We start from the raw sequence: 24,760 nt of genomic DNA, 5'->3' as shown, positions 1-24,760 counted from the left end.
AAATTATAGACTCTTTAGAGACAGTGTCTTTACATTGATTCTGCTCCCATACAGTTACCATTATGCCCCACTGATGATGATGAACTCTCTAATAAAATGCTTCAGTTTGGCTTGAACAGAAAAAACTGCTCACAGCAGAACATCAGCATTTAGCAACCTGCAGGGCATAGCACAGAACAGTGGTTGCTCTTGGCCTCCTGAAGCATACCTGGGGGAAAATGGTTTTCTCTGCTGATGAGTAACAGTGTCTGTTCCTGAGCAGTTACACAGGAGATGTGGTAGAGCTGCCAAAGCCCCCGTCTCATCTCTTTCCCTTAACTCAAAGCCATTCACAGGTATGATCCCTTTTCTTCTAGGGGTGACCATGATGTGCAAAATGTCTCCATGAACTGTAGATTCAAGACCATATCATGATTCTTCTTAGTGTTTCCTTGGGCAGCCTTGACTTACTGGAAGAAAGGAACTGCTCTGTTTTAAAGGGAAGTTCAGGGTTTTTTTCCCCCTAGTACTAGCATCATTTGTTTTGAGGTCCAGTGTTTATTTTGGACACAGCATAGCTTCTCATCTCTCCTAGAGCTGTGTCTTAGAAGTATATAGTCCATCCCACATTTTAATTCTGTGGTATTTATTTAAATATTTACAAAACCTAAGGCAGTTGCTATCACCAATCCTTCTGTGATATGTCCATGAGATGTGCTTCAGAAAGCAAGTTTACAGCCACCCTCACTTGCTGTCTGAAGAGCCCAGACATCCCCATAGGTAAGCCTTACATACTTAAAGTACACAAGAGATCAAAGATATCTGTTAATAGCATCTTCACTTTTATCCTGAATATGTGGCATAAGTGTGCTGAAAGAGAGAGATTGCTTTGCTTCCACTTTTGCACAGGTTTTTGCTTTTATATTGTAGCTTTGTGTTCACCTCCACTCTTCAGGCTTTTCATTCATTTCTTCAATCAATATAACTGATTAGAAAAGCCTGAGCCTTTCCTACCCTCTTTTCCTCCTTCCCTTGGGTCTCTTTTTTATAAGCAATACTTCAACTGTGACCTCTTCCAGCACAGGTTTGTTTCTCATCAAACTGGACCTGAAGATGAGTTGAACTGTAGCTGGCCTGTCCAGTATCTCCTGATCAGTCTGAGTTGCCAGTGCCAGTTCTGACCTTTCCACGTGTCTGCCTTGCCTCTCTCCATCCTTGCCACTTAGGGATGGGCAGGTCTTCCTTGCCACAGACACTGAGTGATGAAATATCCTTTTCCCTTCCCTGCTCTCCCTTGGTGACTTCTGAGAAGCAATAGAAACAAACAAAACAAAAAAAAGTAGGGGAAAAAAAAAAGCGAAGTGCAGGTTTTTGTACAGAAATTATATGAGCAATGTATTTTGTCAGGAGTGGACTTGCACTGTTTGCAAAGGCTTGTTACCATAAATTCCCACTACTTAATTTCAGTCAGTGTTCTCATGCTCTGAAGAAGCTGCTATAGAAGATAAAGTGTTTTATTCAGAAAGCATAGTAGAGGTTTCTATATTAGATGAATTACCTTGGTTTCTTTTTCCTTTCTGAGTCCTGCAGAGCTGGTTTTCTGTGTACTTAGTCAACCAGTTTCTGTGGACCCCTGGATCAGGAGAAGAAACTTTTCTTGTGCAGTTGTGAAATACATGTTTACCTAAGGTATATTGTACAGTGAATGAAGTTTATCTGATGCTGCATTTTCCACTCCTTTATTCCTTATCTTCTGCAAGGAGCCTACTACAGAGGAAATCCAGACTGTTAACCTTCACAAAGTCAGAAGCATCAGAGATACAAATTTTGTACAGCTCTAAATGATTTAAGGTACAAGGTGACCACAAATCATCCTGCAAACCCTTAAGCTAAGATAATCATTATATATGACTACTGCATTAATTTTGACACAACATTCATGCAACATATATTCATGAAAAATTGCATGTGTACAGAATAATTATACAACCAACTTTAACTCAGGGACATTCTAAATGATAACTTTTTGATACAAATCTGGACTTCTTTTGTTTTTTCTGATGTTTCCTAGACTTATGGAATAATGTAGGTCGGAAGGGAGTTCTTGAGTTGCACTAAGCAGAGCCAACTATACCAGCTTGCTTAGGGCCTTGAGCAGTCACCTTGTGGAGATTTGGATGGGTGGATATTTGACAATCTGTTCCACCATGACATACTGAAAAAGTTTTACTGAGTATCAAATCAGAATTTTCTTTGTTTCAGCTTCTGAGTATTGAACCCCATCTTCTCTGAGAAGAATTTGTCTCCACCTTCTCTATAGCAAGAGAGACATGCAGCCCTTCAGGCTTTTTTCCCAAGAGCCTAGTCCAAAACCTGAAGAGTCATTAGAAACACTCCAGTTGATTTCACTGAACTCTGAAGGAAAGTTCCACTATAAAACTGGGGTCAGACGTTCTTGTTTGGCTGTAGGAAAGGCCTCAGACCACCTGCCATTTTTGCATGGGTGAATACAGAGGACTGAAGTGCTTCTCTTGGCATTTAGAGGTATTTGGATATGAGCCAGACCTGCTTGAAAATCCTGTTAGTCCAGACAGTCAGGACATTGCCTTGAACATATTGCAGTGCTGATGTGGTTGACAGTGTTACCTTTGACAGAAGCTGGCTTGCATCTTGTCATTTTAAAGAATGTTCAGAAAGAGTTCAGACTTGAACAGAGCTGTCCTGAAATGGGTGTCTTGTGCAGACTGTGCAGTGCCTGTATCCACGGGTGTCAGTGTGCCCCTGAGTTCTTCTCAGGATGGCACAGGAGGATGAGCATGGTCCCTGCTGTGGTTCTCACCTGACCTGCCTGGCTCTGGCTGCTCACCCAGCGGTGGCACCACAGCCACACGAGCATCATCCCAGGAGGCAACACTGTGCCCTTTGGGGCATATGTGTGTGTGTGCACTGACTGTAATACAGATCTGATAATGGCACGAGCTACCTTTGAGCTGTCACTGAGGTGAAAGAGAAAGACCAAAACATTTTAATTAGCTTTTTTTTTTTTTTTTTTTCCTTTCCCTAGACAATGGGCACATTGTTTCCTGCTTAAAACTATAACGTTTAGTAACAAAATACATCTCATTCTCATGTGGTGTGGGAGGTGTTGATATCCTCTGCCAATGCCTGTCACTTACACCCACTCCTGCACTGCAAATTGCCTCCCATCAAATGATCCCACAGAAGTACCAGTGCTGTTGTGTATGCTGGGGTATGCTTGATGCATTTCTGCATCACTGCTGTGCATCTTTCAAAAATCCTTTTCAGTCCCAGCTGTTATTTTCAGGAACTGACAAGTAGGTTTCTGTAAATTAATCAAATGTATTCTGAACATGGACATAGTCCTTCAAAAGATGATGAAAAGGAAACAGAACACATCCCAGACCATGTGAAAGCTGGTTCTTGTAATCACAAGAGAGCTTTTAAGTGAGGGAGGAGGGAAAATAGCAAGAAAATTTTCAGAAAATACTTTTTTGGTTGTTCCACTTGTGCTCTGTGTGACAGGGTAGTGCAGCTCTGGGATTTTAGAGAGAATGATGGAGAAAGGTCTTAAATCACTTAGTGTAAGCATAAGCTTGCTACCTTCACTGCAGTTCTCTGAAAGGCCACATTTTGGATACTTGTTACAGTGGAGTCTGCTAGTGATATATAATTTGTTTACTAAACAGGGAATGTAATTGAAATGTCCCTTTTGAGTTAATGAAAATATAAAATAGCTTTCCAGAGTAGACTGAAACCTCTAATTTAATTATCTGTGAGCCTTATAGATTAAAGGTGTTCTTCAGCCACTCCTGGCTGCCTGAAGTAGATGGATTACTGAAATTCAAAGAAAAACCTTAAGAAAAGGAGACCTGGCACATGAAAGAGCAAGGGTCCAATCCATTTGTAAAAGGACTTCGCTACCCTGAGATGACTGTTGTCTTTACAGCAACTAATTATATGTGAAACTTCTAAAAATTTGGAAGCTGTGATACCCATTAAAGGGGCCAAAGGTCCCCATTGCCTGCAGGAAAAAACAAGCTGACAGCTCTTTGAAATACTGTTTGCTATGTATTAGAGGAGTTGCTTTTTAAAGGTACATCACAAGCAGTAGCCTTAAGCACAGGAGTAGTTGCCAGAAAATCAGCAGAGGTAGTGGTACAGGTAGTGTTGAGCTTGCTAGATGATTATTTGCAGAGTCTGTCCTTCAGACTGGTCCTAAAGCAGAGCCTGGAGCAGTGCTCCCCCACCACTTCAAAGGCACCCAGGAGCAGACAGAGCTTAGGTGCATCCTTGGTGGGGAGGGTGTTGGGGTGCATTGTGTCCTGACACTGTGTGAGCCTTCTGCACTCTGCATGGCAACACATTTGCTCTTGCCTCAGCCAAAGGCTGGTGGAAGAGTTTCCCTGAAATACAGCAGCCGTTTAAGCTCACTTTTTGTCTGCCTTCACATTTATGTGTGTCCCTGTTGTGTGCATTATAGTGTGCAATATACAGGAGCATTTGCCATCCCAGAAGAGACTGCAGTGTCCATACAGAAATGCAGAGGACTCATACTGGCTTTGCAGAGGAAGCCTGTGGCCAAGCAAGATGTGAATGCAGGTTTCCTTTGGTGTCATCCCAAGCCTAGCTGTCACATGACTGTGCAGAAAGAAAATTAGGTTTCATCCCTACCATAAATGGAATATTTTCTGAAAGGAAAATAATGCAATCCACAGGTTTTAAGGAAAGGTAAACCAGAGAGATACACAAGGGAACATGTTTTGTATGGCAAATAAGTGCCCATGAGTGAGTACGTGGGAAGCAAAGAGGTATGCAAGTAGCAAAAAGGATGTTTTAATGCACCTGGGGTTTTGTTGTTAGAATATATTCTCCCTTTTCAGGCTTGAAGTTGAAAACTTCGATCTAAAGGCACAGTGTGTCTTGGAAAGAAATTTAGGAAAAAAAGTTTCTTTCTGGTATAAGCATTTAATAGACTTGAAGTGGAACTTCACCTGGGAATATAAGCAGTGACCTCAACTGAGAAGAGCAGAGTAAGAAGAATGGGCACTTGTATGCGTTACCTGAGCACTGCCCAGACCATCAAAAAACTTGTTTTTGTCCCACTGTATTGCAGTGGGATGTTTGAAGCTTACTGATTTTTCTTTTCCCTAGTTCACCTAGATTTGATCTAGTGCTTTGATTTTGGAAAAAGTTGAGTTTGAAAAGTTTTTTAGAGTGGACAGTGATTTTATTTATCTGCAACATAGAGCAATGCACTTTGAATTGCAAATGTGCAAGTGGGAAATGGAGGAAAGAAACTGTAGCACAAGTGCCAGAATTCTGCAAAATTCTGGGTAAGGAGCTGGCTCTAACCATTGTCCAAAATGGTGTGTCTAAAAATATCTCAAATTATATTTACAATTTACTCCTAAACAGGTATTTCACGTTATCCTTATGATACATCAAATGTTGGAACTTTTAAAACTTGAAAAAATCCTTCTCCTGGCTGCCTGTATGCAGCAGGGGTTTTGCTTTTGTTTTGTAATTTTCTGTTGTGCTTATGCTTGCTAAGACACTTGCTTCATCTGGATTAATTTTCCATGGTGATTTGTTCTGAATGTGCCCTGTAGGCTAATGGTATGCTTGCAGCCTCTCCCTTAGTAAAATTTTCTGTTACCATTTATGGGACAGTGTGTTCTCTTTGACACCTTCCAGAAATGCCAAGTGCTTGTCAAGAAGTACATCAGCAGCTATTCCAGCCTCATCCAAACTCCAGTGATATCACGGAACAGTAATGCAATCCACGTTTTTTAAGGAAAGGCAATATACTTTATTATATCAGCTGTTACTTGTGGAAAATAGACAAGCTTTCAGGCACATAAATTCTTCTTCAGGTTTGAGGCAGCAGCAGGAGTGCTTACACCAGCACTCTCTAGCAGTAAGCAAGCTATGGGCCCAGCAAGGTTTAAAATGTGTGATTAAATGTGTGTATATTGACCTTTTTAATGAGCAGTGCTTCCTAGCAGGACATGAGAAGACATTGTTCTCCTCTCTCCTCTTCCCAATATGCACCCTATAAACTGGTGATAACATCGTACAAGGAAAGGTAGTATAAGGTCACCTATAGTTTAGAAAAAGTCTCCAATACCTTATGACAGAGCCTGTGGGTTTTGCTGTTCAGGTGGTGGCCACAGGATCCATGCTGGAAATTCTGGTTCCTAATGCCCTGCAAACACTTGTGGAACCAGCTGGCAAAATTAATTTTTTTCCCTTTCTTGTGGTTTCTTTACAGGGAACAGTGTTTCCCAAAGTTTCTGGAGTCATATTTAACTGACCAGCCATCTAATAATAAAGCCTGTGATGGAAAAATCTGCATGGGCAGGATGGTGAACAGCTTCCCTTAGTCTTTGGAGTGCCTGTGATCACAGAATAGAAAAAGTAATAAGTAACAGCCCAGTATTCTGCCTACTTACTTTTCCAGGTGATGGATCTGATCATCCTACTTTTTAGTTCTATGAGAGATTTCATATTTAGCTACCTTTTTATTCTCTAGAAATCTTCAGAAGTGTACTAAAGTCTTTATACTTAACACAGGCAAGTGCTTAAAAACTAAATATTGACATTAACTGTAACATTAATTTCCCACACTAGGAACTAGGGTGTTGGCTGTAGTTAATAACTGTGGTGTTAAAAATTTGAGGATGCTTTTTGTCTGTGTGAATATTTCCATGGTACATGGGCTGCAGGAAGTCTGGATTTTGCATTCTTTCTGGAGTGTATTAATATTTGTGTTAACTATGTGGCTTCTTTATTCAGTCCTATTTGAAAATGAAAGGTTGCATCTCAAGAAACTGTTACCACAAGAGAATTGTAAATAAGTACTGATGCTCCAGAAGAAATTAAAAGGATTAACTGTTTATGACTTTAGATTGATTTCCACAAAGACAAGAACAACCAGTGAGCAAATAATGTTGTAAACAGTAATATGATTATTGGAAAACCCAGAAGGAAAAATATCTCTTAAACTTATACAAGATAAAAATCTTAGTTTAAGATCTGTTTTGGCATTGGTGTTCTGGTGTGAAGCTGCCTTACAAGTATCTTTAAAGTCCTTTAAGACTTTAAGTTTGTGGGACCCTTCCTTCATACAAAATATAAGTGTCTCAAATGTGATTCTCATTCTAAATATGTCCGATAAGGCACATGGTACCCAAAGATCTGAATTGCCATTCCTGGCTGTGACACTCCCAGTCTGGCCAATGTTTCATTGACCCCTTTTCCATGTTTCTCCACCCAGTGATGTGTCCAGTGACACAAACTCATGTCAAAGAAGCTGGCATTAACTATAAACCAGTGCAGACAACTGCTTCTCTTCCCCTGGGGAGTTTCTAATGGAGGAGTCATGTAGACAACTACATTCTCTGGTGAATCTCAGAATTTGTTTAATTCCCTTCAGTACCCAGCCAAGATATTTGAGTTTGGAAGCACAACTGTGTTACTGTATAGCAGGGTTTCTTTTTCTTTATGTGCACCAAAAGGAAAATTATTAATCTGTCTATGACAAACAAAAACTTAATTCTTACTTGAAACTAAGACCCTTTCATATTACCATATATTTTAAGACACTTTTATGCTGCCAGAGTAAGCAAAAAACAGAATCCATACTTGGCCCCCAAAATGGTAATTGTGTAGCCATTGGGGGCATTGTGTAGGCATATGGGCTACCACGTCTAACCTGCAAAATATAATTCCACATCTGGATCCTGCAGCCAGTAAATGCTTCTGATGTCCCAGTCTTTAGACATCTCCCATAGATGGATTTGAAATGTGGGTGCAGTTCCATCACTGACCCAATGCTTCAGATCAACCTCATGTTTAGGTTGAATCTCTTCATAAATTGACCCTTGTAAAATTGAAAGAATGGTATGGAAGAAGAAGAAGCCATGAAAACATGAACCACTGAGGAAAAAAGCATCTGCTCCCAAACTAGTTTTTTTTACTGTCACTCTTCTTTTAGAGTATTGATGTTGAAGCTTTTTTTCATGTACTAAAATAGAAACTACAGCAACACCCGGGTTCATATTCCAGCTACACATGAATGGCACACATTATAAATATACATTTACGGTCCTTTCATGCATACCACAGCTAAATAACAGCTAGCTCTGTCTTGGTGTTCTTCCATTACTGGATTTATGGAGTAGCCTGTAGTAAGAGAAGGCTGCAAGGAGGGCTGGAAATGGCAGTGCTAATGAGAGGAGCAGATGTCATTGCACTTTTCTTCATTTCTGCTCCAGCTGGTTACAAATCCAGGTGGGAGATGTTAAAAAGCCAAAGAAATAAAATTCTATTTTTTGACATGCTCATATAGTCAGGCTTTGCAGAATGGTAGCTTTGTCTCCTGCTGTTTCACTGAGACTTTGCTCTTTTTCAGGTGCCAGGAGACAACGAGAAGCAGTGGAAGCCAGTGCTGGTGGTCCTGACTGAGAAAGATCTCTTAATATATGAGAGCATGCCACGGATGAAGGAAGCCTGGTTCAGTCCTCTGCATACCTACCCACTGCTGGCCACCAGGTACCTGTGCTTTTTCTTATGATTCCTTCAAGAGAGGTGGGAACAGCTGAGACAGCCAGGAACAGGTATAGCTGGAACAGGTATAGCCATATACCATACTTGAAATGCTGTGGTTTGAGAAGCAAATTCTTCATCAATGGGCCAGTGTGATCAGCTTAACTTATCACTTCTGGATGAGGCCGATAGACTTTTGGACCAGATCCAGAGGAAAGAGTGCAGAAAAGGGCGAGAGCTTGATCTCCTTAGATTTTTATCTCAGTGTGCAAATCAGAGACCTTGGCAGAGGCACTCAGGTTTCCAGCCATGCCTCCAGGCTGAAAAGCATGAAATTGTTGCCCTGAGTTGGACGCCTCAGTGTGGCAGTTCTGTACCACCAGTTTGGGACTTTTAGGGGCTTGCACGTGTGACAGAGACACTTAATTTTAACACAGCTTGTGTTCCTGGATTTTTAAGCTTAAAATTGTGAGCTTGAATCTGGATTGATAAAGCATTTGCATTATTTCAAAGGTATCCATCAACACTGATTCAGAGAGCTTTCCCAGGGTTGTCTTTATATAGCAGTTGAAACTCTGCTTCTTGATGTGAATCTTAATCACATTTTTCTGCCAGTATGGTCAAAGGGCTTGAGAAAGAGCTGCTGTTCCATTGTTTTGGCCTTGCTACAGTCCTCTATTATACCGTTGTCAATGAATTCTCATTTAGAAGGGCTGGCAGTGCATAGCCAACAGCAGTGAGTCTCTTCCTGCACTCTCATAAGTTAATTTTTGTTCTTGGTCTCTTAGTTCTCTCTCCAGATGAACTGAGGTTTTGCTGCTAAATAGATGTAAAATATAATCTTTAACTTTGTTAAGTATGTTGATGGTTGTTTTGTCCCAGTCTACCTACCTGGGATGGAGCTTTCAGACTTCTGAGGAAGCTGACTTCTGACTCACCCCGTGTTACCATAACATAAGGCAAGACCCTCAAGCTTTGCAGTTTGTAGCCTGACACGTATCATGGCAATGAAAGTTGACAGTTTCTGGTGAATATTTTTCAATTAAAAGTAGGTAAATTGTTGAGGCTGGAGGCTGTGTCTAGGTCTGTGATTAAGCCTTAGAATTTGTGGACAGAAGGTGCCCCAGCAGAAGGTAATGCATGTCCTCCTCACAGCTCTATTTGTGCATAGACCTAAGTCTTCTTCCTGACAGTGACCACAGATCCTGCAGCACACCCAGCCCCTTCCTGTCCACATGGTGTCATGTGTCAAAATAGCCCTTTGTTGGGAGTCACCAGCCCTAACTTTGATCTACTGCATCAGAGTATTTAAGCCCTAACCTCAGAGGCTCTGTTACTGAATTACTTTTTCTGAGTAGTTCAGATTTGGCTTGCCAAAGGGGGACAGTCATCTCCCTGTCCAGTGGGATTCCCGTATGAGTAGATATTTGTGGGTCTTGAGGCTGGAGGGGAATGAGAATTTGATAGACTCAAGTGTCAGGCTGCTGAAGCATCTCTGAGGACTGTGAAAATGGTCTGCAAGGAAGATGGGATGCAGTTCAGAAAGGACAAGTTCAGAACTCAGTGCTGGGGAATAATCAGCTGTGCTGTGCTAGCTGGGGTGGAAAATGAACAACAAAGGAGATGCTCTGCCAGGAAGCATCTGAGGAGTGTGGCAGAATCACCTAAAACTTTGGTGTTACGTTTTTGAGAGGGAAAAAAAGACACTCATGTTGGGTTATAGCCAAGTGTTGCCTGTTGGGTAGGTGTAGAAATTGTAGCTAACTACACAGCATTATTAAAGCCTCACATGATACAGCCTCATGTGAGGCTTTGCACTCCCAAAAAGAGTCCAGTTAACTGTGGAAGGTCTAGAAGAAAGCAATGCAAGTGTAAGACCTAGAAATTGCTATCAGAAGGGGAATACTCCAGAAACCTGCATTGTTTAATCTAAAGAAGGCCATGGAAAACATGTCAGTAGTTTCAAGGATGAAGATGAGATACACGGAGCTGAGGAGAACGTGTTCCCAAGGTCCCTGCTGGTTACAACAGTACACAGCTGGCTGCATTTGTGACAGGGGAATTTCTGAGTAGGTCCTGGCCAAACTTGGTGTGTGGGGGAAGTACCAGATGAGATTCTCTAGAAAAGGTGAAAGGTGTGCAGTCCTCATCACGGGGGACTCTGAAGGACAAGTGAGATTCTAATCCTCAGGAGTGTGTTGGCAGAGTCAGCCCTGCTCTGGGAAGGGAGATGCACTGGGTGACCTCCTAATAACTATTCCAGCCCCATCTCTGTGATTTCTTACTATTTTCACTGTGAGTTTAACACTCAGGTATAAAGATAGTAGATAGACCAAATGTGACATTCAGAATGGGGTTGCAATCTGATAAATACATATGAATACATGGATCCCCAAGGTGAGCAGATTACACAAACTGACAGATTCCCTCAATCATTACACCTACTGTTTTGGATTATTTTGATTAAAACCCTGCAGGATTCTGCTTTTATGATCTGTCACACTGAGTACAGTCATACAAAAAAATTACCCAGGGTTTGCTGTTGGTATTGACTGCTGTGTTCATTCTCAGTCAGTGATTACCCTTCTCCTGATGGGTTTTTTAATCCCCTCTGTGCATCGATCAGTGCAATTTAGAACTTTTCACCTGGAAAGTTTGCAGACCACATGTTGTAATCTTGGCTGCTCCCATCTTTCAGATTTTTATGAGTCCTTGGGAAAACATTTTTGCTTAGCTAATGCATATTTGAAAAGGTGCTGAAACTGGAAACATTCAGTGCCAGATACTGTACAGAGTCTTGCTTAATCTACCCAAGGCATAATGAGCAGAGAAAATTGGAAAGTGTTAGAAGGATTACAATCTTCTTACAGTATTTTAACAGCAGAATTTCCACATACCCTTTCTGTTTGTTGATAAATTTGCCTTCAACCTATGGATGCTATTAAGACCTAAAAATATTTTTCACTCAGTCTTTCTGAGCTTTGTGCAGCACATAAGTAATAGCTCAAATAAAACTGAGATCAGGAGATTTAAGTTATTCCTTTAAATCTGTGCACTGGGAGGCACAGCAGCTGGCTGTTAGCCCTGACTCCAAGGACCTTTCTGTCATAATCTCTGTTTCAGTGTTTCCTTATGCCTGAATAACAGTGCCTCCCTCTAGTTTGGGAATAGAGCTTAAGTAATTACACCTTAAATGTTTGCAATCACTTTGCCTTATCTATCGTAGCCAGATATGAAATGAAAAAATAATAAAGTAGCCCATGTTGGACTCTGATTAAAGGTCAGGTAAGAAGCTTTTGTATAAAGCTGAGGTCTGTAACAAGAAAAGATTAAAGCAGTTTGATAGTTAATGCCATGGAAAGCTGGAAAAGGAGTTTGGGAAAGGAATTTGTGTACTGATTAGTTGCCTATGCAAGTGGAGAGAAAGGAAAGTAAGCAGCACCGTGATCCCTAAGCACCCCAGGGAACACAAAAGGGTGGTATGCAAACTGTGAAGGTTCTCTGCTCATGTTCCATATGCTAAGTCAGGGTAAGGTGTGGTTTCAGTGTACAAAAAATGAGATGATGCCACCATCCTGCAGGACAGACCTACATGACCATTGGTGCACTTGTATCATAAGTGAATAAATCTCAAGTGAGCAGCTGAGCCTTTGCTTTGAATGTCATTGCTGGCTGGTTTTGCTGCCTTTTTTGAAGAGGACATTAGATTTTCCTGTTGCATTAAATGCACAGGACGTTACATTATTGTTGCATTAATTTAAAAATGTTACATTAAATGCATTAAATGAACTCTTCGTAGGCTTAGGATGAGAAGCAGGTCCCAGTGCATCTCACCCGGCACCAGCACTGTGACCATCTTGCCATCACACATTTGCTAAGAATTATGCTAAAAATGTCCCCGAAACAGAGACAAGGGGACAATTATAGAAGATGAGAAATGACTCCCTGGAGCATGGCAGGAGCTGCGTTTCACAGGTGCTGCCTGCTGTCTGATCTCTGTGCAAACAGTCTGGATCATGACCATCCTTCTCCTGCCCTCTTGTGGCTCCGGCTGCTCCAGGGAATCATGCTCAAGCTCCTGTGCGCTGGCAGACAGCTCAGGAACCTCCACGGAGCCCAGTGACCTTCAGAAGCTGCTGGTGAATATTTCCAGAGCCCTCTCTGGGTGCTTTTTTGGGTCTGGGGTGCACCGTGAAGCACCCACAGATCCTCCACTGTGATCAGTGATGGGAGGTGGGTGCCAGGGAAAGCCTTGTGGGAAGTTTTAAAGACCATTCTTTTGCTTTTTAAGGTTATCTTTTTGTAGTCTTTAGGATAAAGTGTCTTTTATGCAAATGAAATAGCTCGTGTGAATGCAAATTTATTAAACTTTGGGAATCCTTTGAATTTTACCAAAATACATCAGTGCTGACAGCTGGTACAAAACTACTACCAAATGTTCTCCTGCATATGTCTAGCTCACGTTTAACTGCTTGATTTTCCAAACCACAGTCTGGAGTTGTATTTTTAAATAAGATTTTTAAATAGTGAGAATTTTTAATAATGAAGGGATAGAGTGAATGAGAAGGCAAAAAAAAATATTCATGTTCCATGCGTTCACATACATTAATTTGAAAAGAGTACATCTTCATTTCTTATCCATGTGCTGAAAAACCCAAAATGCTTATGCTATAGCTGAAGCATGAAGGTGTAGAGGGGGGTGAATTTGAAAGGAAATAAAACCCTGTAAAAATCTGTCTGTCACATATTCTCTATTGCAAGTACTAGCAAATGATTTTTAGCAGAGCTGATGAGTATAAAGGGGAAGAGATGGCCCAAGAAGAAGATGGAATTGTTTTGTTTTGTGATGTGATTTTGCTTCTTTCCCTCAGTCCTCCCTGGTAGAAGGTGGCAACATGGGAGCATTGGCCCTGCCTGAGCCAGAGCAATTGGCCAGGGACAGGCAGCATCACCAGCCACGGGAAATTTCAGTTCCTGCTCTCCTGCCTTAATCACCAACATAGAACTTCCCTTCACAATCTGTACATCCTTACACCAGATGAAAGTGAATTAGACCTTTGGGGCTGTTTGTTTCCCGCTGACTTCCCAGCTGCAAAATCTGCCTGGGGTGCAGTTAGGAGACCTCAAGACTCAAAGCTGAGTGGGGCAGTAACAAAGACTTTCTGGAGGCAAAAAAACATTTGGGGAATGTGGTGGTGCCTGTTAGGAAGAAGCTTTCCTGGCCTGACACAGGGAGCTCTGACCAGGGCACTCTGCCCCTTGCCTCTCAGGATCTCCCGGGGTTGCCAAATGAAGGTGGATACTCAAAATCCAAAGGAAGTTACCACGAACCTGAGCATGTACAAATCTTGCAAACCTTCTAGTGGGCAAAGAAAGAGGAATGCATCTGTTTGGCACAATGCACAGCTCAAATGCCAGGGAATTGGGGAAAATTTCACTTTCTATAACTGAAAACCTAAAGCTGAGCTTCTTCTTTTCCTTCTGGGTTTTTTTTTTTGGTTTTTTGTTTGTTTGTTTGTTTTTGTTGGTTTTTTGGGTTTTTTTGGTTGGTTGGTTTTTGCTTTTGGTTTTGGTTGGTTGGTTTTGGGGTTTTTGGGTTTTTTGGGTTTTTTTTTTCCATCTCCCATTTAAACATCTTTGTTTGATGGCATACTTCTACAGTGTCAGCTAACAGGCAACTATTACTCTAAATGCAAAACAATAATTTGAGGGTGAATAAGCATTCAGTATCAGTATAATCTAATGTTTTATGCTTCAGCACAATTGTTCTACCATGCTACATGCTGACAATATAGTCTCATAAGAAGTCTATTGTTTGCCTACAGAAAAAGAAATACAAGACACAAAAGAAGCTTTTTAGAAGAATTTCCCTGGTTTCATTTTGTGAATCCCTCTGAGGTTTAGCACCTGAGTCTCAAAGAGTGATGAACTCCTCTAGATTATTCTTTTTTTTTGAATTGGTGTCATGTCCCTGAGCAAATTCAATATTCACTGTCCACACTTCTGCAGGGGAAAAAAACCTCACAAACGAACAAGAGGAGGACAAAGAGGACAGTTTTAAAGAAGAATTAAGTATTATAAGGTGTTGATTGTCTCACTTGGAAGTATTCCCTACAGTTAGTGTTTACCCAGATGAACAAACTTTTTCTGGTTATTGGGGATCAGATGTTGATGGTAGGCAAAAAAAAAAAAAAAGTTAACTGCAGCAAAATGGGAGAGTTACAAATAGCTGCAGCATTTTGTGTTCTGCACTTCCCTTCTTTATAGGAAAAGTGAGCACAAGACAGTACTCCAGCATCTACATACTTTACAGAACTTCATAGTTTATCTGATAACACTTATTGCTGTGTTTGTCAGCAGATGGTTAAGCTTTATGGCAACTGCAGCCTGACAGTGAAAGTCAGATTCAGCTGCATCATCTGAGCAAACACTCATATCTGTTCACCAAACCCCATCATCACAGACCAGCCAGAGATTTCGCTCAGTTCCTCATGAAAAGGGGTATTTTGTACAATTCATCATGAATTTTTGAGACATGTCTGTCATCACTAGCACATTCAGTTGCTTCTGCACTTTCTGCCTTGGATCTTCACTTTTCGGAGTGTCATTAGGAGTCACTTTAGGCTCAAATATGAAGGAGATACACACTCTCATGTACCCAACCATTTGCTTTCAGGAACAAACAGAGCAGAGCTGTGCCTAGTTAGGGAGTCTGGAGCAGTTCACTGTGCCTGTGTTACAACTGCCAATGAGTTTTCAAATCCAACTGCAGGTTGGTGCATTCTGGCCCAGGAAAAGGCTCACCACAGTCCGGGGTGGATTTGTCTTTCGCAACTCGTACGGGTACAAGGCAAGGGATAGAGACCCATCTGTTCAGGACAGAGACCAGCAGAGACCTCTCACTGTGGACGAGGAGCATAGTGCAGGGCTGCCACAATTCTGCAGAGCTCATCACAGAGATCACCACAGGTGAGTAACACCTCCAGGCCTGGCTCTCTACACCTCCTCCTGACATGTGTGGGTAGTTAAAGCTCCTTCTGCTAGAGGTGATTAATTTCAAAAACTGTACTTATTTGAGGTTCTATATGTATAAAATATTGTCCCCTAGATTTCCCACTCAGCCCTAACTGGTGTGGTAACTCCAGCCACTATCCTAAAAGCAGGCAACAGACACTGTCATTCTGACTTTTGGTCTCGTTTTTGGCACATTGTTCCAGACACAGTTCCATAGTCAGCTGTGTACAGCTGCTTGTCACAGAAGAGTGAACATCAGGTTTGTCCAGAAAACCACAAAACAGAACATTTTTCTGAGATTCAGGAGACTCCTGAGTTTCTCCTGCAGAGGGAAGAGGCAGAGGAGGATTGGCACACTCACTAGCATGAACTGGCCATTTATTCACACAGCTCTGAACACGAGAGGAGCAAAAATGTACAAACTGGTCCATTTTGGCAGACAGTAATTTCCCTCCCTGAACAGCAGAGTGTCACTTCTCAGCACTTCTGTATGTGCAAAATTGACTGGAATAAAAATAATCAGCTGCAGATGTTCTGGAGTGACACCTCGTTTGGCCAGGTAGCTCCTAGCCTGGAGTGGCTCTGGGGCTGCACCTTTCTCTCAAATGCTCCCAGGATTTGGTAGTCCTTCTGCCACCCACTTTCCAGTTGTTAGAACTGTTAAAGTTGGGCATTATCTTTCTGTTATCATAGTGCTTTTATCCCAGTGCCAAGGTCCCTTCTTGGCAGATTTGTGGAAAAGAGAATTTGGGATGTTAACACCTAAACTCTTCATTTTTAGTTTGGCTCACTGCCTATGTTTCTGAGCAGAGGGGAACATGGAAGTTTTCTGCTGCAGAAGCTATTACATACAATTATCTGGGCCCTTTTTCAATTGCCACAACACTAATGAGGACTCAGGAGTGTCTTCATCTTTGTCACAATACTTTAGGGAAATTCTTTACAGCTTCTCATTTTGTTGTGCATTGTGCACTGCATTTATTGATTTTGGCTATGTCTGTCAGATGGAAGAAGAGTAGTTGTGACTTTATCAAGGTTTGGAAGGAGGAAATGCCAACCTGAGCCTTCTTAAACTTCAGTAGTTAGCATCTAGAGGTGCATTGCAAGATAAAGAATGCAGTGAAAAACTGAAAGGACTGACATTAGTTTTGTTACTGCCTAGCACGATTTTAGTATAAAATATTGCAAGCCCAGGTTTACAGTTAGAGAACTAGCCCAGTTTTAGGAAAGGTTAGGTTCTGCGACATAAGAGTTAAGAATGAATGCAAAATGCAGATATCTGCAGCCAAATGAAATTTGTTACTTTTAAGAATGTTAGACTTATTTTTCTTTCCTTTTCCAGCTTGCACATATAAAAGCCAGGAGTGTCGTTTGACCATCCATTATGAACATGGATTCACTCTTACAACTGAACAGCAAGACGGTGCCTTCTCTAAGACAATTGCACAATATCCCTATGAAAAACTGAAAATGTCCTCAGATGATGGTATAAGGATGCTTTATTTAGACTTTGGAGGAAAGGATGGAGAAATTGTAAGTACCGCATTTAGCAGAGAGGTGCAGATTACCATCTCTCTGGGGGTCCTTAGGATGGTAGGGGTGAAAGAGGACTGAAAACTGGCCCATACAGGTTCTAGTACCAGTATTTAGATGACATGCTTTCTGATTTAGCATGATTATCTGGCTTTAGAACAAGATAAACTAAAAAGAGATACAGAATTGTAAAACCATGCAGAGAGAGATTTCTTCCATTTAAGAATTATTGCATTTCTACACAGCCAGACATTAGAACTTTTGTATGTAACTGTTTCACTTTTTAATGACTGTAGGTGGAAGAACTTTAGTATGAGATATTAAGAAATACAACATGCACATAAAGACTTTATTTGTTACAACAACAAACTATTTTAGAAACTTTTGAACATGTGGCTGCTGAAAAAAAAAATAGATTTCATGCAAACTCTCTGCTTAGGCCTCTAAGCTGTCACAATGTCACAATGCCTAAAAATAAGGTGTTTATTCATATAAGCAGTTTAGATACCATAAATTACGCATGTAAACATGGTCTTGCCTGCCAATTTTTTTCAGGAGTTCCTGAGCACATTAGTTTCTTAATTCTGCACATTACCTTCAATAACATGTACTCTGTGAACTGCTTATTATCAGGCTTTCAGAAGGAGATTTTTTTACTAGCTCTCAGTAAAGCTGACACATAACTGGTAGAAAGGCAAACCTTGTTTGTTTTGATATGAAGTTAGTGTTGAGTCTGCTGCCCACGCTGACAAGTCTGTCATGCTTAGCAAGCACATGGTGAGATCATCTGAACCATGACTATGGGGAAAAAAGTCTCAGTTCAGCCTCACTGCTGGCTGTGTGACCAGAGGAACAGCCATGCAGCATCAGCTGAAGGTGCACTATTGTGACTTCAGCTGTGGCCAGCAGTAGATGCACTGGGTATTTGAACACAGCAGTCCCATCACCATCCCTGGTCAGAGACAAGAGCCTAAAAAGATGGAGAAGTCAAACCTCTTGGAAAATTCTTTGCAGCAACTGACACAATTTTCTGCTGCTCACTCAGGTGGATGCAAGCCTAGAGGCACCAGGAGCTGAGCTGCTCTCAAGATGCATATTACTTTCAGTAACCTAAATATTTGCATCTGTATGCAAAGAGAAGACACTGTTGTGATAAAGGGCTGTTATTAATAGAAGCCTTTTAAAACTCCTAGGCAGCAGTTAATCAAGTACTCCGTAAATTACTGCTTATTTGAGCTGTAATCTAATATAATCATTCTCAATTTTATTTCTTTCTGCACTTTCAGCAACTGGACCTTCATTCCTGTCCAAAACCAATTGTGTTCATCATTCATTCCTTCCTGTCTGCAAAGATTACAAGACTTGGCTTGGTGGCTTAAGTGGGATACATCTGTTTCTTCAAAGAAAGTCAGAGGGACCATGCTTATCAGAAGTAGTCAACAGCAGCAACATGCACCACTTAGCAGCGTACACCAGCCTGGGGTTCAGCACCAGACCTTGGTCATTTCTGCAGTCTTCCAAGGCTCAGGTTTCATTTTGATCAGCTAAAGAGGTGGAATGACAAAATAACCCAGTGGATTTCATTGTAAATAATGGGATTTTTTAAAATTCCTAGCAGATAGTAAAAGCGTGTGGTATCATACATGTAAATGTTTCAGAATCATAACCTGTGCCTATTTCAATGTATTTGTTTATAAAGAATAAGTAAAGGGCTAAGCAGACAAGAGTGGGTGTTGATTGTGATGCAAGCTCAAGGTTGATTGAGTAGAGGTTCCCCAAAAAAGATGGTCCCAGCACCCAGAAGTGAAATATTTTTTTGAGGTAACCTTTGCATCACTTAGAGAAAACTCTTCTTTTGGGGCACCATCAGAACCCGTTGCTTGAATACCCATCAGAGCATGCAACTATGCACCTTTGAGTCAGATATTCTAAAGTGATGGTACTGTGGCCAGAGAACAGCTGGGGGGTTCCTGCCAAGGGGCACTTTCAAATTAAATGCTAAAGGCATCCTGCATACATTCCCAGTGATGGGCCCAAAACAAGAGTAGATGTAGCAATGTTTTCAGAGCTGGCTGCCAGTGGGGTGGAGGTAGGAACATCCTTTGTTAATGAACACACAGGATCTATTTTTATAATGATTGTCCAGCATGGCTCTATTAGTTTCAGCTACCTGGGACCTCTGGCTGAGGTAAAAGCTACCCAAGCCCATGTTGAAGTGTGACCTAGCATTCTGCCATCATGTTTCCATGACAATTTTTGCAACAGGTAATGCTGAGTTTCCTGTCCTCTAACCACTACTCCCTTACTCCCTCAACTCTGCTGAGGCTGTTTGTGTGCTCCTCACAGAAGAAGAATGGGAAGGAGGAGGAGTTGTTTTGAGAGGTTTGTAGATTAGATCAGCCAAGTTATTCAGGCAACTTTGTACCAGTGAGGAAACACACTGGGGCAGGAACATGAGCTACACTCCCAGAGAAGCCTTAATGTGGAACTGCTCCTATAAGCATGACTTGGCAAGCCCAGATTTAGTCCTTGCTGGTAAATTATATGATGGTCACCTCTGTACCCATAACTTACTTGTTCCTGTTTTGCACCACAGCTTACTTACTGTTTTAAGTCAAAACATTCAACTCACCACATTTTGGCCTTGTTCACAGTTATAGTGGGCACAAAGCAGGCAGGAACACTGACCTTGACTGATGGAGATCATACACACACTCAAACCTGGAACTACTAAATTGATTTAATTTGGGTGGGTGGGAATACAAAGAAGCAAAACAGAACTGCTTCATATAAGGGTGGTTTTTTTCTTTGCTTTTAGAATTTTGCTCTAAATTCACACTTTGAACAGGAGAAACTGCAGGAAGTAATAAATGCAATATTTCTAGAAGTTTCTTGGTCATATTGCAAGACATTTTATTCTTGAGAAAGCACACAAGTTTCAAGTTAATGTTACTTGACTGGTGAAGTTTGGTTCCATGTTGGTTTGAAGTCAAGTCTTGAGAACTAAGCACATATTGTGCTGTTTATTCACTGTGTAGGAATTTGTGGTGGCTTCTGCAGATATCTTGATCATCAAAACTAATTAAAAAGTTAAGATGATGGGCTTGATTTGCAAATACTGAAAATGGTCATTGAAGAATAGCTAAATTACCATTTGGAAGAGGAGCCCCACTCCTAGCACCACACCAGTCAAAAGCAAGCCATGGAGGGAATTCACCTACCTTTGAACTTTGCTTTTACTGTCATGGTACTTGCACTTAAAATGAATTCCTTGTGCAAATTCACAAGGTCAGATATAACCTCTTACCTAACTTATCAGTGATTTCCAAATGGACATTTCTGATTCAGGAACTGCTGCCATTCACATAACTTTCTGTGGCAGTTACTTGGGTCTCCTGTGGCTTGAAAGCTTCTTGGAGAGCATCTTTGGAGAAGCTGAGAGCAGCTGGCACACGGTGGGACTGGGTCATTGAGTATGGACTCACATCATATGTAAAACATTGTGTGAAGTTTCTAAAAAGTGATTCAAGACTTTCTTATTGCTGTTCAACATAAAAATTTGGCAGGATCCTATAAAAGTTCCAGATGTTAAAGTGAAAACTTGCATACTGTGGGTAGGCTAAATATGTATGTAAACTATACTGCACTATTTCCTTATTCCTTTAACACTTACAAATCACTGGAATGTTATACTTAACATGTATGTGCATTGTAAATTTTACAAATTCCTATATTAGTACCAACAATTAAATGACACAATATGTAATCTAAGGTGCTCAGTACTATATGAAGTATAAGTGAATAACTAAACAGTTTGCAAAGAAAATTCCTATTATATATATTTATAGAAAAATCATGGTAATTACAGATGCTATTTCTTCATTTTCAGATTTTGAATTGATTCATATTTGGATGGGATAGACAAATGAAATATGGACCTACTCCACATTTATAAGAGTATAGTGAATATTTATATTTTAGAGGAAAAGAATATATTTAATAAAGTCATTTATTGGATTTTTGTGAGGTGAGCTTACTTTGCACCCATACAAACTGTTTGGAAGGTTGTACTTTGGGTTTGGGCTGGGAAAAAACACATTTTAAGCCTCAGTCATTCTGTTAAGAATTCAAGTTACTTAAGAGAACTATTCATCATATTGACAGAATGACTTTTAAAAACTTAAAAAAAAAGTATTCATGTACCGTCAATGGCACATTGGTGCTTTCTATCACCAGTGACAGTGGCACTGCTGATGACAGGCAGAAACCAGGAATATGCAGCATTGGTTTTCCTGCTGGCATGTACTGAAAGGCCACAGGGATGTTCTGGGCAAAGTTGTTCAGATTCATCTGGTGAAGCTACAGTGCTTTCTCTACTGCTTGTATCTAACTGGGAGTTACACAAGTCATACAAAGCACAGAACAGAAACTTCAGCTCAAGCTTCCACAGTCAAGGAGTGAGGCCAACATGCACATTATTTAGTTCATATGAACTGTTAGGGAAATTAAGGGAGGGGTTTTCTTCTCTTCTACTTTAATTCATATCCTAGTGGCTCAAATAAAAAAAGCTAACTGTGAGATTTTGTCTGTTCTCTCAGTCTGACCTGAAGTATGGCAGACGAGCCTCATGGAAGTCCTAAAAAGGGGTATTCTAGAGTTTCATTCTTGTCACAAAGTATTGAATGGTCTGATCAGAAGGTCTGTATAGCAGATTCATCATATTCACCAGATTCATTTAGAAAGACTTCCATATATATTGAAACATAGATGTTACTGAAAAAATGTGATATAAGGTGTTTGTTAAAAAAAAATAAATGGAAATAAACCTGATCTCATTATGTTCAGGGAAGCATACTAGTGTGGATATATAGCACTTAAAGACTTTTGCTCTTTAAGTGGAACTAGCATCTCTCTTAAGGTACTCTATAAAATCAGAACGTGGAATTGTTTATGCACAACCAAGTAAATTGCTGCCGTGATCATCATTAGAATTGGTCTTTGCCAGATAATGAAAGAAGTGTTCTCTCTTTCTGTGGAAGGCATTAAGTCCCTCTTCCCACTGGACATGGGAGCACACTCCATCCAGCTCTTCTCATTTGAAAGCATAGCTGATTGGAAGTTGAGGTTGATCCAATTTGTCTGCAAGACATTTTATGTCCTCTTGCCCATGTTAAAAAGTCAATTGGAGCTTCTTTGGTTTCAGTGGAAGAAGAATTGGACCCTAAACAAATGATGTGTTTCAGACTGCTACAATAGCATTGGCTTGTAAACCTTATTTTCTGTAAGAGTCAAACTGGCAGAGGTACAACCAACTGTTTACCGGGGCTACTTACTTTATATACACATTATTTCTATAATATATATTATATATTACTATATATACACACAGTGTTACTGTAAATGAGACCACAATGTTGTCTTACCTTAGTCTTGTATAAGCAGGTAACATGGTTTACAGGTAAAGCAGAAGTGTCTGCTAGGGAATATGACATATTCTGGCTTGCAAAAACATGAAAGCAAGTACCCAAAACCTTCTGAAGTATGCACAAGGCAGACTGGATTTTGGGCTCACCAGCCACAAACAAGAAAATAATTTGAAGTGCGGAAGCAAAAGGGTGATGTTACATTCTGTGTCAGTGTTGGCTGAGCTGTGGGAACTGTACGTGTGGAGTTTTTGAACTACAAAAGATGTAAGGAAATTTGGTTTAGTTCTGTTATGGTAGACAAGGTCAAATTACTTTGCATGCTTGTTTGTAGGTTAGGAGCATGCACAAGGACAGTTATCACAGCTCAAACAGGGTGCAGTGTTATTAAGCCATGATAATAAACTAGCTATCATTTACCTTAAAGAAATTAAAGATAATAACAAAGTGAAAATGAGACATGGGAATCATGCAAATAAACAATACATCAAAATGCTTGTGTTTCCCTAGATGCTTTACAGCTGATTATTGCAGGATAGCCTTTGAGTCTGCAAAAATTAATTAAAACAATAACCATTGGGATCTACTTGCTCATGAAGTAAGATAGTATCTAAATCCAGGGCTCGCTATGAACACCATAGAAAGGTAAGGAGGAATGAGAAAATAATAAAAAATAATTTTTAAAAGGACCTTTTTATAGAAGCTCTAATTCAGATACATGTAGATAGTTTATCATCAAGAAAGACAGCTAAAGAGTATTAATTAATTTCCTGAAGGGATTTTCTTTGCTCACAGCAGCTAGCTGCAAGTATTTTGATACGTGTAGCTTCTGTAATTTTTGCTTGCATAATTTATTAACTACAGAGGTTTTGTAACTACAAGTACTTTAAATGCCCCCATATTAAGTAGGAAATACAATGTTCAGTAGTTTGCTTTAGTATTTTGTATCAGCATTCAGAATGAAGATAGGAGATTATAATTTAAGGCTTTTCTCTGTTTGGATGTAGAGCCTTTATTCAATATTAGATGTTAAGGAAGATTAATGTCTAATTAATCTCTGGTTTTCTGTCTTGAATGTAAAGAAATGTGAGCCATGCACAGTAATTAATATACTGGAGCAATTGCCTGCATGCACTTACAAAATTATTTAAATATCTACTTTCATTGCATTTCTATTTCATCAAATCAGTAAAACCCTGATGCTATGGTTGTGTGGCATTTTGCAGACAAATGCAGTCCTGCTTCTAAGTAGTTGTGTTTGGTCTGGGCTGAGACACAGCCCAGCTGGCAACCAGAGCCCAATGTCCAGTGAAATAGCCACAAGACTCTGCTATTGCTGTGCAGAGGGCAGTTAAAATAAGTACACACACACTTCAATACACACTGGAACAAAGGATCAGAAGAAAAAAACTGCCTGGGGCTTGGCTATGCACAAAATACAATTAAGCAAAGAACAACATCACAAGATCAGGAAGGCTCTTGAAAAATTAGTAGATTTTACAGTATTAAGTCTAACCTAGACATGGTTTAGCTCAATTACTTTTCCATAATATTAAATTTTTATTATAGTAGTGTTGTTTAATCCATTTTCTTTCCAGAAGAATACAGCAAACAGCAACACTGCATGTCTATCAATTTTAATCAAGTTAGTGTATATGATGAATAGAAAATCCTTACACTGTAAAATATATTTGTTTTGGTAGGAACTCATCTCAACAGAATACTAACTTGAATATTTACAGCAGTCCAAGCCAGCTACATGCCTGAGACTTGAGCAAATTGAGGCCAAATTTAATATTTTACTGTGCTTGCAACTCAGCTAAAAAGTATTCTTTCCATTACATTTCATCACAGCATACCAGCTCTTTCACAGCTCTCACAGCCATTGTTACTGCTATCATCTGGAATTTCTCCTCCCTTAAGCTACAATAGAGAGCTAATTTATGTGACTCAAATTCTAATTATGTTTATTTTCACCTGCAGCATAGGAACTGTTATTAATTATTCCATAAAATGTCAACAGCCAGTGCTGTAAACAGCTGTAGCAACAGCAAGTAGCAATAAATAGAATATTTCAGAAAAAATGATCAAACACTAGTTTTGTTATTAAATCTGGTGGGTTGTTTATTCATATAAAACCAAATACATGGGTTGAAAAAAATACAATGCTTTATCAAGCCAAGTCAAGCTATATTCCATTTATCAACAAAATATAATAAATATGCATATAAAATAAAACCTTT

General features: G+C 40.2%; 1 protein-coding gene across 1 annotated transcript in view; it reads left to right on the top strand.

Moving 5' to 3' along the window:
* SNTB1 (syntrophin beta 1) overlaps window positions 1-21,109 on the top strand; it is a 57,057-nt gene extending 35,948 nt beyond the window's left edge. Inside the window, exons 3-6 of the mRNA XM_030445124.1 lie at window positions 8,414-8,553; window positions 15,320-15,516; window positions 16,904-17,094; window positions 18,381-21,109. Coding sequence (XP_030300984.1) covers window positions 8,414-8,553; window positions 15,320-15,516; window positions 16,904-17,094; window positions 18,381-18,473 — 621 coding nt within the window. The 3' untranslated portion in view covers window positions 18,474-21,109. The remainder of the gene's footprint in view (window positions 1-8,413; window positions 8,554-15,319; window positions 15,517-16,903; window positions 17,095-18,380) is intronic.
* The last annotated feature ends 3,651 nt before the right edge of the window (window positions 21,110-24,760 follow it).

Source organism: Calypte anna, chromosome 2 (assembly GCF_003957555.1).
Source record: "Calypte anna isolate BGI_N300 chromosome 2, bCalAnn1_v1.p, whole genome shotgun sequence".
In the NCBI taxonomy this organism is placed as follows: Eukaryota; Metazoa; Chordata; class Aves; order Apodiformes; family Trochilidae; genus Calypte; species Calypte anna.
The sequence above is the reverse complement of the archived record's forward strand: the minus strand, read 5'-3'. Positions and strand labels throughout refer to the sequence as shown.